This window comes from Zootoca vivipara, chromosome 6, assembly GCF_965207765.1.
Source record: "Zootoca vivipara chromosome 6, rZooViv2.hap1.1, whole genome shotgun sequence".
Lineage (NCBI taxonomy): Eukaryota > Metazoa > Chordata > Lepidosauria > Squamata > Lacertidae > Zootoca > Zootoca vivipara.
Genome location: NC_142589.1, coordinates 63,983,905 through 64,004,585, shown reverse-complemented (window position 1 = coordinate 64,004,585; position 20,681 = coordinate 63,983,905). Strand labels below are relative to the sequence as shown.

At 44.4% G+C, this 20,681-nt stretch overlaps 1 protein-coding gene across 3 annotated transcripts in view; it reads right to left on the bottom strand.

The window, feature by feature from the left end:
* The window catches only part of LOC118087425 (discoidin, CUB and LCCL domain-containing protein 1), a 37,353-nt gene extending 21,970 nt beyond the window's left edge, over positions 1-15,383 (bottom strand). For 2 of the 3 annotated variants that reach the window (XM_035120049.3, XM_035120050.3), the window contains exons 1-2: positions 15,237-15,383; positions 6,236-6,457 (exon numbers count right to left, since the gene is read on the bottom strand). In XM_035120049.3, the coding sequence (XP_034975940.3) occupies positions 6,236-6,457; positions 15,237-15,309 (295 nt within the window). In that variant the 5' untranslated portion in view covers positions 15,310-15,383. Of the gene's footprint in view, positions 1-6,235; positions 6,458-7,671; positions 7,780-15,236 lie in introns of those variants that run through there. The other variant, XM_088672402.1, reaches the window with a different exon arrangement.
* Positions 15,384-20,681: the final 5,298 nt, after the last annotated feature.

Genomic DNA, 20,681 nt, shown 5'->3' with positions numbered 1-20,681 from the left:
CAGGGAGGAGGATGGGAGCAAACCTAGAATTGGTTGGTTCTGCCTAGCTTTGGCTCTGGCTCCAGCTATGGCCCCAACTGCCACCAGTCACCACTGTCCGCCTGACAGGTGATCACTCTGGCCTCCACAGAAAAAGGATCATCAGATAACATCAGCTGTGCTTCCCTGTTGTATATAAAATAATAATGGGGCTTTTTTTTTTTTTAGAAAGGATGAATCTGGCAAGAAAAAAAAATAGTGGCTGGCCAGCTTTGAAAGCATTCAGATGAGAAGCGTGGGCTGCAAATATGACCAAAGGAAGCTGCTTCCAGGCCTTTGTAGCCCTCTTTGCCACAGGACTGCGGCATGAAATCCTTCATTCCACCCCACTTGCCTCAATCTCCGATGAGACTGCCAGTTGCATCATTTCCCACAGCACACTGGAACAAAGTGATGACCAAGAGACGCAGCCAGAGCAGAGACCCCTCCTCTCCCTTCCTCGCTGCTCGCGCATTGCATTGTTCTAAGGTCATGCTGGCCCAGAGCTTCCGTTCCAGAGAACTTCCCGAAAGTCAGCCAGGAGCCAGTTCTGCTGAAAGCTGAATTGGACCAGAGAAGCCTCTGCTTTGAAGTGAGGATCTGCTCTGGGTGCTGCTGCCAGGAGCAGGAACTGGTCGACTGAGGGGGGAGAATCCCAGCAAAGGCACCATGCTCCAGTTAACTCAAAAAATGTGCTTTCACTATAAACCCAAACTCGTGTGTGTGTGTGTTCTTTATTAAAAGATAAAAGTACAGAATTACAAGTGCACAGAGCAAGCTAAGACACCAAAAAGCTATTGTAGTTAACCAGACCTTAACCTAATATAATATTTATAAAAATGAATTCCAAATATCATTGAATTTGTCCGCAGCAAGTCTATGTTTGTACCCAACTTGTTCATGTGTAGCGAGTTTGTAGATATCTTCAATCCAATAATTGACAGGAGCTGCATTTTTATTTTTCTAGTTGGTTAATGCCTGTGTTTTGCCGTAGCAAGGGTGCAGAGAATCCATTCCTATTGTCCCTTTGTTAGATTCCATGTATTGGGTATATCATTCAAAAGGATCTTTTCCTCTGCAAATTTAAGATTATTTTGTACAGTCGTGTTGATTGTCTCTATTACCTTCATCCCAACTCACATGTTACAGGAAAGCAAAACCATGCAGGGAGCTGTTTTCTAACAATCCAGACCACGAGTCTGTATCAGGGATGTAGAGCTACATGTTTGCATCCTCGTTTTCCTGTTGCAATTTTGCACAACTCTGCTCATGAATGTCTTGAATGCTGAGGCCGCTTATTTCCTACCACTTCCTGCATGCCTGGTGGTTCCTCCCCTTCAGTTGACATACTTCACACTATCAGGCAGAAGCTGGCATTTCAGCAGTTTCCTGAGCATCTGTTCATTGGGGTCTTTCAGTCAACAGGATTCCTTTGGTGGTATTCATGCAGTCAGGCAGAGGGCACCTTCTCTTGGAACATGAAATTCTGTTCAGAGAAGAGGAAACTCAACCATTGTTGTTGTGTTTGGAAGCAGGCAAAGAGGAATTCCAACCCTTTTTCATTCCAGGAACTGTAGGACCAAGATCAGGTCAAAATTATTTTGTTTTTCCCCCCTGCTAGAAAATGAGAACACTATAGCTGCTGAGTGAAGAATCACTGCAAGGTTGGTAGGGGTGGAGGAGAAAGTCAATTCCTTTCATATTTAAAGAAAAACCAACCCAATACCTAATTCCCAAAATGAGGTGTGAATCATAACACAGACATCCTTTGAAATTTGCACAGTTTTGTGAATTTTGCATTGCAGTTCTCCAGCCAATGCATGTGTGTAAAAATTCATCTGTTCATGGAAATAACATGCAAAAAATACTGGTGATTAGCAAGACAGATTGCTTCAACAAATGGCAAAAATATATTTCTAAATATATCTGGCAAGGGAAAAAACCGAGAATGAAATATAAAATACTGATACACACAAAAGAGAGAAGAAGTTTCTCCCTGCTGGATCTGAGATTATATTAGGAAGCATCTTGTCTGTGCTGGTTAAAGGAATGGTTGCTATAGAAGAATCAGCATATTTTAGATTTGGATGGTCATGATAATATTTTTGGTTGGCACACTTATTTGTGGAATGAAAAGGTGAAAGTACATAAAGGTTTTACAAACCATATAATTAGGAAAAATTTGTATAGAATATGGGACAAATATAAAAATTTATTGGAAATTAAAACACCACTTTGTCTTTACCTTTGGAAGCCATAGCAGTGAAAAAGAAAAATATGATGGAAAACTGGGCAACTTATAGAAATTTGCTAAGAGAGGAGGGTGGAAAATTTAAACTAAAAGAGTTTAAGGATTTACCAGGAATGTTAACAACATGGTTATAATATTATCATTTGACTGAAATGTTTTAAAAGGATATGATGCGGGGAACAACTATCACAATTAGAGAGAGACCTGTTAAATTGTAATGTTAAAGTGATGTCTAAAATGTATAAGGTGTTATTGGAATGGGAGACAAAGGATGAACAAGTGAAATCTACACTGGGCAATAGATGTTCATCATAATATAGAAATGGAAGCATGTGAACGATTACAGAATACGGATATAAAATTTACAGCATACTATGCTTCATAGCTGCCAAGTTATCCCTTTTTTTAAGGGATTTTCCCTTATGCTGAATAGGCTTCCTCGCGAGAAAAGGGAAAACTTGGCAGCTATGCTATGCTTTAAGAGAAAAATATATGAAAATGCTATATAGATGGTACCTAACACCTAGTAGATTGACAAAAATGCATAAATCAAAGTTGAATAAGTGTTGGAAATGTAAAGAGAAAGAAGGCACCTTTTCACATGTGGTGGTCTTGTAATAAGGTTAAAGCTTATTGGGAAATGATATAAAATGAATTGAAAAAAGATGTTTAAGATAACATCCTGGGAATTATAAGATTACTGTAGACCTATCCAAACAGATAGAAATTTATTTATGTATGCAACTACAGCTGCAAGAATGTTATTTGACCAAAAGTGGAAGGATGAAGAGGTCCCGATGAAAGAAAAATGGATACAGAAACTAATGGAGTATGCAGAAATGGTGAAACTTACCGGAAGAATAAGAAATCAAGACAACAAACTTCTTAGAAAGGAATGGAAGTTGTTTGTTGAGTATTTACAAACGAACTGTAAACAAATCAAGACATTGGCAGGGTTCTGGTAAAAAACCTGCAGTTTTAAAAATATATATGAGATATGAGAATAGACGATTAAAAGAGTAAGCTAAAGCAATTTGGAGTACAGGAAAGGATGAAAATAAATGTAGGAAAGAGGGGGAAGGGAGTCAAAATTGAAAATGTTAAGACAATGGTTAAATAATTGTTGTAATTTATATAAATGAAAATTATAAATAACTTTTTTAAAGAAAATAAATTCCTTGCAGGAATCTAAATTCCATAGGCACACAACAATTTATTGTAGCGTGTAGCCAACAGAGCAATTCTAGCTAAAAGCTGCTACTCCAACGACAGAGGAAGTCAAAGAGAGAGGGTGTGCTGCGTGTCTTGTCCTTTTGTTACCTGGGCAGGTAATGTCACGCCCACCTCTAGTCACATGCAAAGGAAGTATGTCCCAGCCAGGAGGAAACAGGAAGTTTTCGACTGGCTGGACCAAACATTCCCCCGCATGTCCACTCTAGGAAAACACGGAATGTTGTACTTGACTGCTACCGTATTTATGTATCACATCCTACAGTTTTTAAACAGCAGTTGCATGGGGTTGGACGTGAAGACACTTGGAGTCGCTTCCAGCTCTACAGTTCCATGATTCTATGTGGACACTATAAAAAAGTGCAGGGACGAGCAGCACCGAGTCCACATTAAACTTCTGTGTGGAGGCACCTCCATCCATGCCCACTTTAAAGCTTCTTCACACATGTGCACAGCTATAGCCTGAAAAGGAGTGTCTGTGTGTTCATTCAGTGTAATGTCCTAGATCAGGATCAAGTGATAGAATGGGGGGCGGTGGCAAATATAGATCTGCCTTTTTAAATATCTAGATGGGAAATGGGCCACATGGAGGGAACTTAGGCAAGGAGCAGGGGTGTGTGTGTGCGCGTGCGCACCAGTTCATTAAGTCTGCCCCCCCCCAAAGGAGCAGTGCTTGAAATATTTTCAGGATTTCCTAGGAGAGATTTTATGGATTTAAAGGGAGATTGGATGGGCCTTGAAGCAGTCTGTAGAGAGGGAAACTGAAAGAAGGAAGGAGGCAAGCAAGCAAGGAAGGATGACCTTTGGAAATGTCTTCCAGGAACTGTCTCTCCCAAAGAATAAAGAGAAAGCAGCCTCTGCCAGGAATCGGAGGTGATGGAGTCAGAGAGGCAAGGGGTGAAGGAAAGGGTTGGCAAGTCCCTATGCCAAGAGGAAGCAAAGTTAATTATAGGATGCAGCAGGAAAAGAACTGTCAGCCAAGGAAGCAAAGAAGGGACAAGGGCCAGGAGCTCCAAATGTATATTGCAAAGAGAAGACCCCTTTGTGTTCTGCCAGAGCGACACATGAGAGGGTCAGCCAGGAGATCATTCAACGTTTCCCCTTCTTCTGTCTGAATAGCCATAGAAATCAGAGATGGAAAAGACCGGTTCGTTTCACTGAGCACCTCTCGTCTCTCGTTTTTCCAAGCCGATAAGGGAGTGGGGGACGGCCACCCTATTCCTGGGACAATAATGTGCTTTAACTGCATTAAGCATTGAATCTTAAATTGTTGTAACAAAATGGCAGGAGAAAGGCAAGAGCCTTTTTCAAAGAGAAACTTATTTCTGGCCAGCCGTATTCCTCCCTATAGCCATGCCAGACTATATGTGTCTATGGAGCAGGGACACTCTCTGCTCACGTTTTAGTCCGTTTCTGTGGCTTTTTAGACTTCTCCCGGAATAGAAGTATGCTGGGGACGAGACTGAATAAGGGTCCACTGTGGTGGGTAGCTCAGATGCCTAGCAGTTGCCATCATAGCAATAGCCGGGGGGCCAGGAAGTGATGGCAGGAGCTTGGCTGTAGCAGGTGAGACTTAGATGGACCAGGCATGCCACACCACACTCACCCCTCTCCCTGCAACCAGACATAGGCAGGGCCAGATTTAGGTTTGATGAGGCCCTAAGCCACTAAAGGTAATGGGGCCCTTTATATGTCCAGCTGTCCTTTGTCAACAACAAATTGCTGCTGTTTTTTGTGTTGAATATATGCTATATGGTAATTTATGGACCTAATATAGTGGTGCCTCGACTTACGAATTTAATCCGTTCCGAAGGCACCTTCGTAAGTCGGAAAATTCGTAAGTCGGAAAACGCCACTGGAAATGCGATTTCCCAAAGGAATGCATTGAAAACGGAAAAATTCGCAAGTCGAAGCAACCCTATCTAAAACCGCCACAGTTTTCCCCCAGATGTCAAGTCATTCGTAAGTCGAGGTACCACTGTAGGTATCTAAAGCCATTTGCACATGCAGAATGCAGGCACCCTATATATAAGAAATGAGCAAACGAGTGATATTTTAGGGAGCAGGCTAGCATGCGGGGCCCATTACTTACATCATAGGAGCCTACACAACACAAAACACTGTTGATGTATGTAGGTTTTAATTTATTTGATTTTTATCTTATATTTTGGAAATGTACATCCCGTTTTTTTCCCTTTAATTTTTTTGGTGGCCCCCAAGAGAGTGGGGCCCTAAGTTATAGCTTGTTTAGCTTATACGTAAATCTGGCACTGGACACAGGGTTAGGCCAGAGGGGAAGCTCCTTGCTGCTTTTCATTTAGCGGCAATGCTAAGCCCTGTGAATTTTGAGATTGCTATTTTGAGATTAACAATGGGCCTTGCTAGTGCTGTTAAGCATAAATCGAAAGGGGATACATGAATGTGGGAGTCTGAGGTCTGGACTGGTTGAAGACCATTGGTCTGCACTGATTGGTAGTGGCTTTCTAGGGTTTCATGGAAGGGACATTCCTAGTCCTACCTGGAGTTGCCAGGAAGTGAACCTAGAGCTCCTCTGCACGCAGAGCGGGTGCTCTCCCACGGAGCCACAGTCTTTCCCTCTTACCTCTATGTGAAAAGGACGTGTGCCGTTTCCCCTTCCTGACCCCTCTCTGCAGAGTATGCTCCACTCCCATGACCCCAAGCTCTCCGTGACTCCTGAGACCCTGACGACCGAGAAGTCAAAACGGTTGTCCTTACCGTAGCGAGTTCCATCCGATGGGGAAGAAAGCAGTAGGAAGCCGGATTTGCATTGCTCCGAGGCTTCAATGTCCATGTCTCCAAAGATCAGGCTGAGGTAGCTCCCCGCAGCTCCGCGAATCCTCCACTCGCAAGATGTGAAGTTGGGATAAGTGCCGGGGTAGTTCTTGGAAGTCAGAGTCCCACTGTAAGGCGTCAGCGTCGAGTGACCACAACCATCCCCTGGAAGGCGAGGAGATAAGACTGATGTACACCAGCACTAAGTACTGAGTGCCAGTTACAGGTAGGTAGCCGTGTTGGTCTGAGTCGAAACAAAATAAAAAAATTCCTTCAGTAGCACCTTAAAGACCAACTAAGTTTTTATTTTGGTATGAGCTTTCATGTGCATGCACACTGTGTATCTGATGAAGTGTGCATGCACACGAAAGCTCATACCAAAATAAAAACTTAGTTGGTCTTTAAGGTACTACTAAAGGAATTTGTTTATTTTGTACTGAGTGCCAAGCACTTTAGGAAGCTGCTTTGCATCAGGTCAAACGATCTGTCCAGCTACTCAGGAATTGCCCACTCTAACTGGCAGCAGCTCTCCAGGCAGAGGGCTTCTCCATCACTTGTTACCTGATCCTTTGCAGGCTGCATGACTAGTAGACTACTAGTCATGATGGGGAAAATTAAGAGAAAGGGCCATAGCTTGGTGGCGGGTAGCATCTGTTCTGCATGCAGAAGATCCCAGGTTTGAACCCCAGAATCTCTCATTAGGCCTGTGAGAGAATGCTGCCTAAAATTTTGGAGAGCTGCTGCCAGTCAGTGTAGACAGTACTGAGCTAAATGGACCAACAGCACACGATGTTCCTACCACCTCCAATCTCATTTTCCCAGTCTTGAACCTGGGACCTTCTGCATGCAAAGCAGGTGTTCTACCACTCAGTAAGGCCCCCTCTATTGGCTTAGCTGGGATCAACTACCTTCATCTTTCTGCTCTCCCATAACTATCTACTGCAGTGACCATTCAGCGCTAAACTGCAAATTTTCCCAGGGGAAATCGGCAACACAAACCGGATAAGCCCTCAGTTTGCTTAATTTTCTCCTACAATTCCTTTTAGCCTCTTAGAACATAAACCCCATCATTTTACCGGTACAGTATTTAAAAATGCAACTGGCTAGGAATATATCAAAGCCCACTCTACTCCCCCACCATCACATGCTTGGTCCAGGCCTCGGTCAACTTGATCAGAGATCTAGATAAGATCCTGTTTATTAGTACATTGGGGCTTGTTCCCAAATGAAGTGTGTACCTGGTTGCAGCTTTGAAGCTTTCTCCCAAACAGGATGGTTAAGGGAAAATGGCATATTGTGTTTCTCTCCTACCTTTTCAACAGGGGGTTTCTAATTTGGGGGTGGAGAAGCTATGGCCCTCGAGATGTTCTGCTACTGACCTGTGGCCATTCAGAAGGGGAAGGGTGGGAGCTCAGCGACAGAGCGTCTGTTCTGCGTGTTCAACCCCCCAGCATCTCCAGATAGAGGTGGAAAATTCCCCACGGCCTGAAAACTTGGAGAGCAACTGTCAGTTAATATAGACAAAGCTGAGCTAGATAGATTAGTGGTCTGACTCAGTAGAAGGTAGCCTTCCTATGTCCATGGACTACAACTCCCACAATCCCTGACAATTGGCCACCCTGGCTGGGGCTGATGGAAGCTAGAGTCAAATAATATCTGGAGTGCATTAGGTTGGGGAAGGCTGCATCAGATGATTCTATGATTAAAACACAGGGCATGACCTGTTAAAGTACACCTTTGTCATTCCGTCAGTTGCAATTTTTTTGCAGAGGGCAATCTTTTAGTATGCAATACTTGCACTGTTTTAATGCAGAGCTGTGATGCTTTATCATGTTTAGAGATACAAAATCTTGTATTACACACAATCCCTTTGACAGGTAAGAGCTCTCAGTTCTGTCTACTATCTGATCATTGGTCCATCTACTTTTTTAAGCAAAAGGCAGTCTCTCTCTCTCTCTCTCTCTCTCTCTCTCTCTCTCTCTCTGTGTGTGTGTGTGTGTGTGTATGTGTATGTGTGTGTGTGTAAACATAATTGTCTTTGGTCGGGGAGTAAGGTATTTATGGGAATTGGTTTTAGACTATGGCCCACTATCCTGATTGAAGATGCAGATGAATGAGATTATGAGTCGGGTTAGAGTTTAATCAAGGGCCTGGGAGAGGGAGAGGGTAATCTGCTTGGCCAAAGATTTCCTACAATTCCACAAGTTTCTGGCTTTGCTGGTTATCAGCTTCCTTCTTAGCTGTACAACATTGCGGGTGGACGCCTTCTCTCTCTAGCTCTCTCTCCCTCCCTCTCTCTCTGGCAAGTGCATGAAGATGAAAGGTCCAATAAAGTATTTACTCTGCCCGTGTTCAGCAGGGATGGGAGAGAAAAACAGTGGAAGAACACCAGCAGGGAAACTAGACTGGATAATGAGTGCTTGATAATGAGCACAACACAAGAAATTGTTTTAAAAATACGAAGCAATATAGAAACAAGAGGTGGCTGATTTGGGTATACTCTGAGAACTGTTTGGGGAGGACATGGAGAGATGGGAGGTCTGAACTTGGGGAGGGAGCCAGCAGGTTGTCACCCAGCTGGTCCATGCAGCCCAACCTATAGTCCTGCTACCATCTCCCAATGTTCTTCAGCAGTCCCCAGATGTTGGACTATAATCATCCCTGACCACTGGCCATGCTGCCTGAGGTTTCCGAGAGTAGCTTCCAGATGACCTGGGAGGTTGCAGACTCTCTTTCCTTGGAGGCTTTTAAGCAGAGGTTGGATGGTCATCTGCCATGGATGCTTGAGGCTCTGGCTCCACATACTGTTTCTGCCTTACCAGTCCCAGTGAGCATCAGCCAGGTGTGAACAGTGGATTCCGCCCACCTTTCTCTTTTGTTCAAAACCTTATAAAAAGCTGTAAGCAGAAAGCAGAAAGAAAGCCCTGCAGTGGGATGGAGGGTTTCTCCCATGCTTGAACAATCATCAGGTTATGGGGGCAGAGATTTGTGGTGGCAGTGGAGTAAAGGTAATGGGACCCTTGACCATTAGGTCCAGTCGTGACCGACTCTGGGGTTGCGGCGCTCATCTCGCATTATTAGCCGAGGGAGCTGGTGTACAGCTTCCAGGTCATGTGGCCAGCATGACTAAGATGCTTCTGGCGAACCAGAGCAGCGCACAGAAATGCCATTTACCTTCCCTCTGTGTTTTGCAGTGGTCCAAAGTCAGAGAAAGTTGGTATCTGTGTGGATCTGAATTTATTTAATATATATGATGTTGTGGTTAAACTGTTTACTATTGGTTTTAATTGGTTTTTTATATATGCAAATGTTGAAACTGTTTTTACACATGCAGGTTTTTCTATATACATTTTTACTGTAGTGGAAATCACTTTGGGATGCCTCGTGGTAAGCCATTCAGAAATGAAATATACTGCAGTACATATTTTGGAAAGTTATTTGTTGCTATGCAACAGAGCCATTACAAAAGATAAACTAAATAAAACAGAATAAAATACATTCCACAGTTAAAACAATTATTAAAACCAGACATTCTGTCAGATAAGAGTTTGCTCCCATGAAGAATTTAACTTACTATCCCCCAAACTTTACTCCTTAATATCATTGCTCTGAAGGCAAAACAAGCCAATTTTTCAGAGACTATGCATTTAGACACTTCTTAAGAAAAATGATGCTTTGTGACATCAAAGAGCAGGTTTCTCTCTATGTTTGGATACATTTGCACACCGCTGTGAATCAAGATGAAGGACTGAACCGTTCAAAACTGCTCTGATTTTAACCACTGATTTCAAAACTGGAGTGATTTTTTTTAGTGTCGTAGAATTTCTGAGCAATGCTGGGTACAAGCTTGCTAGATGATAACAGCAGTAGTGATACAGCCCATCCTCTCATTTTCTGGATCTGCTCTTATGGATGGATGGCTGCTACATCCCTGACCTGGCATTAACAGCACCTCCCCCCCCCCAAACCCCCCCACTTTCCATAACTATGTTGGAGGGAAGCAACGGGAAATTCCATGTTAGAAGATGGAGTCACAATTCCCAGGACATTTCACTGCCAAAAAAACATAAGCAAAAATCCAAACAAAAACCACTTATAAAGAAATTAGACACAACTCAGATATTGAAGGTTCCCAGTGCAAAAGTCATTGCATTTTTCTGGAGCTCATTCAGCAGAAAGACATTACCATGTTGGTGAGCAAATTCCAGGCGGTATATTTTTCAACAGGATGTGGAGAAGACAAAATACAACAGATGCTACCGGGGTGGGTGGGGGTGGGGAGTACTTCCTTTTGGATTAAGACCTAAAACCTCAGGACTAATATTTTACACACACACAGAGAGAGAGAGAGACAGAGGAATAAAATTTCACCATGGCCACTGTGCTTGGTTCGTTTTTTTGAGATGAGTATATAGAAGGGTTATTTTGCAATTTATTTGCTGTGGTTCCCAGAAGTGATGTGAAGCACCACTTGAAGATCATCTTTATGTTGGCTTGATGGCGTCTCTCTCTCTCTCTCTCTCTCTCTCTCTCTGTGTGTGTGTGTGTGTGTGTGTGTGTTTGTGTGTAGACATCTATACCTATCAGGAGTATCTATTGTCTTCTTATGGTTGCTGGTGATGCTGAAATCCTCCTCCTCATTTATTAAAATTATAAGTTCTTTTAAAGCCATTGGATGAGCAGAAGCATCGATTTAAAGCAGTCCTATTTGCATGGGCATCCACTCAAGAATATTGAGGGACCGGCTTCTTTGTGGAAGGGTCCAAAAATGCAAGGACAAGAGAGAGGGAGAGAGGGAGGCAGCAGCAGCAGCACATAGCACAATACACAATTTATTAGGATCAGCATGGCTGCCTGTAGCCCTTTGCAGAGATTCCTCTGCTTGTAGGTTCAACTTGTGAAGCACAAACATGTCAGACTTTATTGAGCAAAAGTTTTCCAGACAGCTGAAATTCAACCTGAAAACTTTCAATAGGAACTGAAAACCATATTGCGGAGATTGCTTCATTCAGTTTATTGCAGCAGTTTATTGCTGCTTTAAAGTCTTTCAGAATTATTCAACTCGTTGTTTTGAACTGTTTCCCCCCACCAATGATTTTATCCCCCCACCAGCACCCACCTCTTCGTAAACTGCTTTGAGGTTTCTTTTACAGCTCTCTATATTGGACAAACAGGCCAAACCCTACGCCAAAGGTCTGACATCAGGAACCATAAGACAGAGAAACCAGTAGGAGAACACTTCAATCTCCCAGGACATTCTATACAAGATCTCAAAGCAGCTGTTTTATTACAGAGAAATTTCAGGAACAGACTGGAAAGAGAAGTTGCTGAATTGGAACTCATTACCAAGCTTAAAACCATGGAGCCACCTGGGATGAATAAAGACATCGGATTCTTATCTCATTATGCATGATCAAGCTTTCTTTAGTGCCTCAGCCCTTGCTCCCCCCCCCCAGGACTAATTGCAGTCATCAGCAGTCGTTAACAGCCATCTACAGGTTTACCATTCCCACCAGCCCATCACCCATTCCCACCCACCCCCACCACCCTCTGTATATATATAAGGGTCTGACACTTCTGTTTCAAGTGTATCTGAAGAAGTGTGCATGCACACAAAAGCTCATACCAAAATAAAAACTTAGTTGGTCTTTAAGGTGCTACTGAAGGATTTTTTTTATTTTGCTTTTACAGACAAATAGTGGTGTGTACACCTAAATAAATAAATAAATAAATAAATAAATAAATAGTGTTCCTCTGCATCCAACCAATCTATGACAGCAATGGATGTGAATTTTATCTTTGTATGCTAAGCTGGTTTCTACAACACATGCTCACCCCCTTCTCTCTCTGCCTCTATCCAGGCAACCAAGAGACATTATCAAAGTTCTAAGACATGCCTCTGCCAGATGACAACACTCAAGTGTTGAAGAGGGTGGGTGGCCTGAAATGGGTCCAAAAGACCAGCTAGATATTGTGCCCAAAATCAATTGCCCATTTGATCATTACTTCTTTTACAATCTCAATCTCATCCATGGTATACCAATCTAGTAACAAATTATACATTTTCGATAACACTTTGCCTCCATTCCCCAGCAATTCAATTTGAAATTTTGACTTTTTTTCTTCAAATCCCCAATTTCTTTTATCTTTATTAAACAAATCGTTAACTTGATGATATTGTAGCCATCCCGTAAGTCGCTCTTAAATTTGATCATAAGGTTTTAACTCATTTGTTTTTACAATGATTTCTTCATAGGTGACCCCATTTCCATCCATATTGAGTTTTTGTATTGACAGCATGTTCACAGGAGAGATCCGCCATGGCGTTTTCTTTTCTAGAAGGCCAGCTAGAGAAGGGGCTGGGCTTCCCCATCTATGCCATTCTGCTGCCCAAGATTCAGGAGTCAACACTTTTCAGGTATCTGCACTGCTTGCCAGGTAAGTGCATAGCAGGGGAGGGGGAATCCATGACTCCGTGTAACTTGTTGCAATTTCCATCAGCTACAAACAGTTATCAGGGATGATGGGAGACATAGGTTGTCTATACATAAAATAAAATAAAAAGCCTTCCAGTAGCACCTTAGAGACCAACTCAGTTTGTCATAGGTATGAGCTTTTGTGTTGTGCATGCACACTTCTTCAGATATATGATACACATGAAGCACACTTCACCCCGCCATCCGGGGGGGGGGATCCTGGGAAATGTAGTTTTATTAAGGCTGTTGGGAATTGTAGCTCTCTGAAGGCTAAACTACAGCTCCCAGGCTTCTTGGGAGAGGGAATGGGCTGTAAATGAATGGTGTGCATGCAGCTATAGTCCTGCAGGATTTGAGGGCCATAGGTTCCCCACCCCTAGTTTGTTGTCTGCGATTGCAGCTGAGTATCATTCACTGAGCTGTGCAGCTCTTCAAATAAGCTTACAAGCTCTGAAGGGGACAGGAATAAGAAAACAGGGACTGCAAGCAGAAGCCTCTAAGATTTGCCCAGCTGTTTAACCCTAAGCTCCACAGATCCTCTTAGTGCTGCCATCTGGAATGAGAGCCTAGGCCAGAAACTTCGCCAAGCCAAGTTCCCGCAGATGTTTTGGACTACAACCGCCATCAGCTGAAGGGAATGAGTGCTGGCTAGGGCTGATGGGAGTTGTAGTCCAAAGCATCTGGAGGGCCAAAGGTTGGCAAAGGCCGGCCTGGGAAATTATCGCCCCATAGTCATGGCTTCAGACCTGCATTACACATTTCCCTAATAGAATGGGCAGCGCTGAATTGCACCCAGCATTGGGGGGGGGGTCGCTGCGTGTGCACGACATCACATATGCGACCCCCCCCAACCCAGCCAAGCCAACTCTGTCCGCCATCTCACACCCACCCATTGCCAGCCAACTTATCTTTGTGAAAGGGACATGTGGGGTGAAGATGCCACGCTAAATCCGATCCCATTTTTATTCTTTTGTCTATGGAAGCATAGAAAAGTTTTTTTTAATGCACACTTTGAGCAACGGAACCTAGAGAGCAGCTTGCACACTTTTGACATTGCCATAGGACTCCCACCTGCAAAAATGATTCGCCTACCATTTCTGGCTCACCCCACCCCACCCACGGGTGAAACTTACTGCCACCGAACCATGTCTTCCAGATAACAAAGAAACATAGGGCAGTACACAACTCAGTGTTACTCAGAGGGGATCTGTTGAAACGAATGGACCTAACTCCGTCCTGTTCATTCACTTCAATAGGTCTGCTCTGGGTGAAACTCAGTTGACCAGTACCGCTAGAGTTGGGAGAGGTTTCTGAGTTTGTCTGGTTCAGTTCCTTGCTCAGGGCAAGAACTGCAACGTGGGATAGAACAAGCGCACCCATGACAAATGGCTATCCAGATTCTGCTTTAAAAGCCCCTCCAGTGAAGGAGTGTCTGCCACTTTGCAAAGCACTAAGTCATACCATGAGGAAGTTTCTTCTAACAATTAGCCCATGGAGACTCATTTGGACAAAGGGGGCAGTGCTCCACCAGCCTCCGCCTCCGCCTCCCTCTTCCCTCAGTCTACCCAGTTCTAGTGGGGCGAAGGCACTCGCTCTCAGTTTCCTCCACCTTAGTTTCAGCGTTGCCCTTGGAGAACTCAGCAGGGAGGAGGAGGATAAGGACAAACTGTGGCCCTTGATGTTCAGCCCCAGCCAGAGTAGCCAATGGTCAGGGATGATGAGAGCTACCATCCTGGCCACAAGATCTCCATCTTAGGTTGCTTCCAGACAGTGAAGCATAGTGAACATTCATCCTGGTTCCATTGCAGGGAGATTGGACGACTTGGATATATATTGAAATCCCTCCTTCCTTGGAGGTTTTCAAGCAGAGGTTGAATGACCATCTGTCATGGATGCTTCAGTCGACATTCCTGCATTGCAGGGGGTTGGACTAGATGACCCTTGGGATCCCTTCCAACTCTACACAGTTCTATGACTCTATGAAACGAGCATCCGTCAGGGAGGTTAGACGAGGTTGCATCACTGCAAGTGCGTCCAACGCTTCCCAGCAGCCACTTTCCTTATCCCCGCTCAGGCATAAAAATAAAACAAAATCGGATGTTTTCGAGAAGCGGGTTTGTTGCGCAAGATCTCCCCATCAGCTGCAATTGGGCAACCGGAATTTGCCATGTAAGATTGCAGCCCGCCCGAAAGCAGCGAACCAGCTTGGAAGTGCCCCCTGATTTCAAGACTGTGCGCTTATCGGTCTTCTGGAGCGCCTTTTCTTGTGCCGGCAACAGGCGTAGCTTCACTTAGCATTTACAATGTTGGCTTGGCTTCCCATCGCCGCCTCTCCCAACTCCTTGCCCCTTCTGCCAAGTCCTACCCGGACGGCGCCGCCGCCTGCGAGCTCCGCCGCCTCTCCTGCGTCCCACCGGCAGGAGTTTCCTAGCCCGGCTCCCACTCCCTCTGCCGCCTCGGCCACTTACCCGTCTGGCCACTGGCGAGATCCAGGTGCTGGAGCAGCTGGAGCAGCCCGAGCGCGCGCAGCGCCGGGCGCATCGTCGAACCGGAACGGCGCCCAGGATGCGCGCGAGCTCAACCCGCCGCTCGCTCCACACCCGGCGCCTCCACGAGCGCCGCTGCATTCCCGAGCCCCACAGTCCCCGCCTCCCGATTGGCTGCAGGCGCCGAGCCCGGCCAGGGCTACTGGCCCCGCGGAAGAGCCAATCACCGGGCAGGGACTCCCCCAGCCCGCCCACCCCCCCCGGCAAACTCTCTCTGGCGGGCTGTGCCGACCAGCAGGCAGGGAAATCGCGTGTGGGTGGCTGGGAGGGGGGATACCGCCCCTCCTCTCACTGACATACATAGTACCATGGGGACCCAAAGAGAGGGAGGCTGGGCGGTTTGCACATCTGTGTCTGCGTCCAAAAGTCTCAGCACCTCCCCTACTATACTGTACAGGTGAAACTCGGAAAATTAGAATATCGTCGAAAAGTGCATTTGTTTCAGTAATGCAACTTAAAAGGTGAAACCAATATATGAGATAGATGCATGACATGCAAAGCAAGATATGTCAAGCCTTAATTGTAATTATTTGTTGTTAGGCGGGTCAATTATAAATGGAATGTTATTAATGAAATGTAATAGCAATGCTTATTTTTGTATTATTGTAACTATTTGTTTTATTACTGTGGAATTTCCAAAAGAAAGCATTTGTAAAAATTAAAAGAAAAAACAACAACAATAAGTTGCATTACTGAAATAAATGCACTTTTCGACGATATTCTAATTTTCTGAGTTTCACCTGTATGTATTCAGAATCTATCTATTTGCTCAGTGGCAGCAGGATTCAAATTTGCTTCCACATTACCAGTGGTAGCACCAGTGTTACCAGTAGAGTACTGCCAGGTGCTGGTGCTATTTTTTACCTATACCTTGTTTACCCGCCAGGTACCAGTACTATTGCCTGTGGTGCTAACACTGGTGCCGCTAGTATACGTAGGTAATTTTTGAGTCCCGCTTTTGAGTATATCGGGATGGCTGCTTTTTAAAAACAGGAGTAGCCAGTGTAGAACCCTCCAGATGTTGTGCTGGGCTAGAGAAAAATAATGAAGGGGAGGGCAGGACAGGTGCATATCAGCTGGTGCATATTTTTCCACCCCTGAAAAGACTTCTTGTTGAGGACAAGCACAAACTATTGTGGATTAAGAAAACTGCATTTCAGTGCTATAACTGGGTTAGCGTATGTACAGCCATTGTCTGATTTTAGCATCCTTCTGTCTCTTGTGGAACCGAAGCAATAGAAAGGCGTGCAAACAGAATGGAAAATAAAATATATGGACTTCTCCATCTCTCACTGTAAAACAGGGAGCTGCTTCCTGAAATTGCTTTCATTTAATGTCTAATACTTGGCAGTGCCTACTTTCAAAACTTGGCATTCACTCTTTTCAGTAAACAGATGTCGGTCCTGACACCCAGCACGCCAGGTGGCATTTGGCGCCATCAAGTGGTCACGACATTTGTCCTGCTAAAAGTCCCTTAGAACAAAACAACTTGCTTTGCCTGTGCTGAGTAGCAACAACTTGTGGGCCACCTTGCAAAGAAATAATGGGTTACAGGGCAAAGGCTAGCTTGCATATTGAACATTTACTTGAGCAGCATTTAATTGCATATTGAGGAGTAGATGTGCAGAGCTCCTTTATGTGAGGTGGGTTCGTGAGTGGCCCAGGATCCCCACCCCCGTGTAGATTCCCCTTTATATGATCCTGAAGCATACAACCAGGGGAGGCATAGCTGACGTGTTGGGGCTACACAGTGTGATCCCTTACATGCAGTGTCTGAGAGGGAGGGCCAAATTGACCTCTTACCATTAGCCAGTAGTGGCTAGTACTCATGGGAATGGTAGGGTGAAAGACAGACAGGTGTGGGCTGGCTAAGGGCAGACTGAGGTTGGTGGGTCAGGGCGCATTCACACTAATGGACCAGCCTCCCCTGGTGTTAATTCCCAATTTGTGGTCCGTGGACAAGCTTCATTAAGCTAGTTTACGGTGGTCTGCAAAAATGCAATTAAAAATAATACAGCAACTACCACAGTGCACTGCAATTGCTGCAACAGGCAGAAAAATAATTAAGTGGTCTGCCAAGACCCTCAGCAACTTTCAAGTGGTCGGTGGGGAGAAAAGTTTCACAATCACCAGTTTAGCCTGTGAATGGGTGTTTTTAAAAATACGATTTCTTACCTGCCCTTCACCATAAACTCCCATGGCAGGTTACCAGATAATATATAGTTATAAAAACAAATGCACAGTTACAACTGTACAAAACGAGTTAAGCCCTTACACCCAGCAAAAGAGACGGGTCTCACAAAACAAAACAAAAGCCGTCAAATTGCATGTTGATTAATTCATTAATTTGATACAGGATTGTTCTGATGTATGTGTTTGCCATCCTGAGAAACGTCTTAAAGGTGTCATTCCCTTTTATGCAAAAGAAAAGGGGTTATGTGATTTTTTTTTATACTTGCCCCACTTTTACAGACATGAATAATAGAAGTAAAACAAATTATCAAAGGCAGGATAAAACAAAAATAAAAAACATCTGCTTAAAAAGCCCAGCATAGCAAATAGTAGAAGCTAAAAGAAACTTAAGGCTTGGTGAAACAGAAGTTTTGAGTTGGTGTCTAAGTCAGCCTTGAGAAACCTGGGGCCTCTCCAGATGTTGTTGGACTGTGACTCCCACCATCCCTTCCCATCGGCCATACTGGCTGGGGCTGATGGGAAAGAAGAGTCAAACAACATCAGGAGGGCCACAGTTTCCCCACCCCTGGTCTAAATATTAGAAGTGGCCCTAAAAATCTCAAAGGGGAGGAAGTTGCATTGGCTGAAACTATAGTATTTAACTCGGGTCGGCAACCTAAGGCCCATGGGCCACAAGTAGCCCATGGGGGTCGTTTAACTGGCCTACAAACCGTCCCTGAATCGAGCTGTCCGTTTGGCGAGTCCCTGCACGCTGCACTGCGCCAGTTTAGCGCAGCGCAGGAACTTGCTTCCACGGCACTGAAAATCGCATCTGCGCAGATGCAGATGCCGGGAATCACGTCTGAGCAGACGCTGGAAATCACAGGCACGTGTGCTCACGCACATGCGATCCGGCCCACGGCTCACTCTGCTAGAGTGAACTGGCACAGGCGAGGTAAACCTTGCCAACCCCTGATTTAACTGAATGGTGCTTTGAGATATACTGGGTTGTATGCAATTAAATGAAAATATTTACAGACTTTATAAGAATACATCTATGGCCTATGGAAGATACAATAATAATCAATCTTCTGTGCCTTCACACCACCGAAATGCAGACGCTGTATATAGTATCACATTCATGTCTGCAGACTGCACCTCAGTCATGATGTCTCATGCAATTATTCCATTATTATTGCATTGTTGTGCACAATCCCAATCTCTGAGCGAAAGACTCCAGTGGTTCATGTGCTTATTTGTTTATTTACTATATTTGTACGGTATATAGCCTGAATATCATAGGTCAGCTCAGAGCAGAAAAATGCAAAACGAGAACATAAAATACATAAAACAAAAACTAATACCCCCCCTTCTAGAAGCACATTTAAAAGGCCATAGAATGTTAATTAGCCAAAGGCCTGATTATAGAGAAACATTTTCATCTGGCACCTAAAGATATGTAATGAAGGCACTGCAGAGAGCACTCCACAAATGGGGAGCCACTGCAGAAAAGGTCCATTCTCATGTTGCCACCTTCTGGATGTCTCATGGAGGAAGGGCCTCAGATGATAAGTGCAGGGTTTGTTTGGGAAAAGGTGGTCCTTGAGGTATTGGTGTCCTGAGCAAAGGAACTGGTTTGCTCTTATAAATTCTACCCAAAATATACAGGATCACAGGTTTCAAAGGGACCCACGAAAGCTCATACCTATGACAAACTTAGTTGGTCTCTAAGGTGCTACTGGAAGGATTTTTTATGTATATTTTGACTGCGTCAGACCAACACGGCTACCTACCTGTAACTAGTAAAAAATATACGTATTCCTAGACTTATGCTTTGTAAAGGTTTTATAATTTTCTCAAACCTACGTTACAGAAATATGAGTATTTATTTACGTAGTTACCTTGACTTCACTCGCTCTTTTGCATCTATTGATTTGCTTGGAGTTCTATTATCCAGGGTTGCTTTTTTGCAACTCACTTCTACTCAAGAGTAGACCCCACTGGGATTAATGCACCCAAATTAGTCGTGCCCATCCATTTCAATGGGCAACTCTTGACTAATGTTGGGTAACACTCTATGCCTTTTTAAATGTGTTCCTGGAAGAGGGGTTTATTGGTTTGTTCCTGTTCTTATTTATGTATTTTGTGTTCTCGTTTTGCATTTTTATGTGAACCACCCTGTGATCTTCAGATGAAGTTTAAAGAAATAAAATGAAAATAAGCATCCTTCCCATTGCTGAAAAGCGGATGAATCCTAAACCCTCTTGCAAGGTCTACTTCCTAAAGTTGTTGAGCTTTTTTTGGGGAGAGATCACGGCCCATTGAAATGGATTTGTTGTTTAGTCATCTTACTCTGTTCTACTCTCCATAACCCCATGAACCAGAGCATGCCTTGGAAACTCTCACTTTATTCTCAAAGCTTCTTTTTTATGTCCATGGAGTTTCCTTGGCAAAATGCTGGAGTGGTTTGCCAGTTCCTTATCCAGGTGGATCACATTTATGACCTGTCCGTCTTGAGTGGTCCTGCACAGCATAGCTCATAGCTTCTTGGAGTTATTCAAGCCCCTTCGCCACGACAAGGCAGTGATCCATGAAGGCATTGAAATGGATGGGCATGACTAATTTGGATTCATTAAATTAAGTGGTGTCTACTCTTGAGTAGAAGTGAGCTGCAAAAAAAGGGAACATCACGGGGGGGGGCAGAGCCTCAGTTAACTTAGTACTTTCAATGCTTTTCAATAATTTTTGTGGATGAGGGGGCAGCTACGCCCATGCATGTTTATCAGGAAATAAGCCCGTTGGATTCAAGGGGCTCTTACTCCCAAAATACTCCCTGCATCTGACTGCGGCCTTAACGAGGTAAGAAATACATGCATGCAGTGAGGTGTCATGAATTTTGCGTGTTACTTTTTACCCGCTGCTTTGGACGAATAATAATAATTGCAAAAAGCATTGATACTATTCTGGCTGCCCCATTGCGGCTGTTGCAGCTGAGAAGCGACTACCGGCTCCCGACCACCCGCCCCCTCGCACCAACCAATTTCCTCAAGGGCTGCAAGCCGAGCCCTACCCGCCTTCGCCCACCGCCCCAAAGTTTAATCCGAGTTCCCCATATTATGGCCGTGGGGAGCAAAAGCACAAATTGCTCGCGGCCCCTTTAAGACAGGAGGCAGCCGGAAGTGCTGGCGGCCGAGT